At 45.1% G+C, this 2,377-nt stretch overlaps 1 protein-coding gene across 1 annotated transcript; it reads left to right on the forward strand.

The window, feature by feature from the left end:
* Positions 1-1,109: 1,109 nt before the first annotated feature.
* On the forward strand, positions 1,110-2,073 carry LOC146176549 (uncharacterized). Its single transcript, XM_084581317.1, has 2 exons — positions 1,110-1,324; positions 1,989-2,073. Exons 1-2 carry the CDS (start codon positions 1,110-1,112, stop codon positions 2,071-2,073), a joined length of 300 nt encoding a protein of 99 aa, XP_084437443.1.
* The last annotated feature ends 304 nt before the right edge of the window (positions 2,074-2,377 follow it).

Consider the following 2,377-nt stretch of genomic DNA (forward strand, 5'->3'; position numbering starts at 1 on the left):
TGTTTTGGTGGTGACTATCAACATCTACAGCCGCCCAAGAAGCCAACATCTACAGCAGCCTGTCCATGCAGAGAGGAAACGCCATTCATTCATGACAATCGTGCAAGACGAGTGGGATGGCGGATTGAAAACAATCTATGAAGACATTACTTGTGTGTCATTCTAGGGAGCGTGTATTTCGCAAAGTATTGTTCACAGACATCCTGTCTAAGAGCTACTTGTCTTGATCTTATACTGCATTTTAACGCACAATAGCGCTGTATTATCAAAATATATTAGGATGCACGCAGTGGTGTACGCATATGAAATCTTTGTTAGTGTATCCCGCGTTCTTTCTGTGGCTCTGCTTCCGCTATTGCTGTAAATAAGTATTTAAGAAACAATGAAACGAAGCAGTCTTCCTCGCCTTGTTGACATTAAGTGGCGGGCGGTTTAAAATCTTCATCGCAACCTGCTGACATTAGCTGGTATGTGGCGTCCTTCGTTACTTCAATGTTACAGCATGATTTTAACTTTACAGCGTCATAAGATCCGCTGTCCTCCTGTAGATATTGGCGTAAACTGCATGCCAAAACAAAAACTTACACGGAGTTTAGCCGCGCTTAAACTGGTTAAAAAAGCAATGTTTGGCATTATTTTGCATGGTTCCACTCTGCTGTTTTGCATTGGGAAACTGGCACACAATTTGGCAAAGTGGTAAACGTCTTCGGTTGGTTTGAGTTTTGAGAAAGGAAAGACGCAGAATATGTTTTAGTTCTCGTGGATGCCTACCCTTACAATTATCGGCATGTAATTGGAGGTGCATATTCCGCCGGTTTGAATCTCTATCACAGGCTAAAGACTCCAACATGACTTCCACCAACAAGAGAAATGGTATGGCATCAACCTGAATGCTGCAGACAGGACGACTACGTCACAGTTTTGATACATTTTAGGTTATCTCATTGTTTTCTCTTTTTGTGGACACTTCTTCACGTCAGTCATGGGGCAAAAAATTACTTCGACATGTAATTCTGTAGGAAACAATCATTATTCTTGTCTGCGCGTAGGTTTTTACACGAAGTTGCGTGGACGCGTGCCTGGCCTACATCCGCTCCAATATTTACATCATGATCGTAGCCGGCATAGTGACGTTCGCTCTCGTGGAGCTGCTGCGCTCCATGGCCTCCACGGTACATGGAGAGATCGTCTCTCTGACCCACCTGTACAACAAGTACTACCGCAACGTAGCCAAGGCCTACCGCAAGTCCTTGCGCAGGCGCCAAGATCTGGAAAAGGAAGCCCGTGCCAAGCACCTCATGGTTGAGAGGAGAACCAAGCGTCGGTGAGTAGTGAGCGCGCGGCTTTTAGTGAACCTGGACAGTGGTCATCTCACTGGTTCCATGATGCGGCGCTAGCGTCTTCTGCCCATTGCACAGCGGCTTGCTGGATTCCAGGCGTGCGTGGCGATCATTGATTCTGTCTAATTACTTGCGCAGCTCCCTTCTTAGGAGCTTGGATCCGAGAGAGATAATGTCGGTATGATGTATTCAGCAGCATCATCTTTTGGACCAATCATTCTTTAGCACCTGAGATGAGTGACATATGGGACGATGTTTTCTATATAACGGAGTTAATATGACGTTAGCCAAAGATAAATAGAGACTATGACAATACTGAACAAATAGTTTAACGAAGTACTCCGCCGCAACGGCGCAGTGATTAAGACACTCGCATGCTGTGCCCGAGAATGCGGGATTGCATCTCGGCCGTGGCGGCCACTTTTCAATGGAGGCGAAAAGCAAGGCGCCCGTGTGCTGTGCTATGTCACTGCACGTTGATTAACCACAGGTGATCGACATTTGTGGAGCCCTCCACTGCGGCGCCTCCAATAGCCAGAGTCGCTTTGGGACCTTAAACCCCATAAGCCAAACCATTGTATGTCGAAGTAGTTTAAAGAATTTTGTATGCTTATAAAATTTTACCAAGCTTTTTCGCTGTCATTGCAGGTCAATGACCCCAACAATACAGGAGGTCGAAACAACGTCTGACTACTTTGGGCCGCCACAGCCCAAGTTTCGCCGAACAAAATGATCATCGCACATGCGCATCTTCGTCTTTCGGTCGCGCTTCGATTCCTCAATCAAGCCCATAGCTGCCCAGGCTAATTTGAGAGCACGATTTTATAGTCATACTGAAAGGCACTCTTTCTACTTTTATTGTGTTGGGCCGCGTATTGAACACATTTTTACGTTATTCAGCATAAATTGGAAACGACGAGAAATAAATACCAATAACGCAGGAAGCTTACATTAAAGCTTATTGTCATTGCTTACCACAAATTTAACCACTTTTGTTATATATCCACACGGGTAAAATAACATTTCCTTGCAATTTC

This window comes from Amblyomma maculatum, chromosome 10, assembly GCF_055883805.1.
Source record: "Amblyomma maculatum isolate TAMU_Amacu chromosome 10, ASM5588380v1, whole genome shotgun sequence".
Taxonomy (NCBI): domain Eukaryota; kingdom Metazoa; phylum Arthropoda; class Arachnida; order Ixodida; family Ixodidae; genus Amblyomma; species Amblyomma maculatum.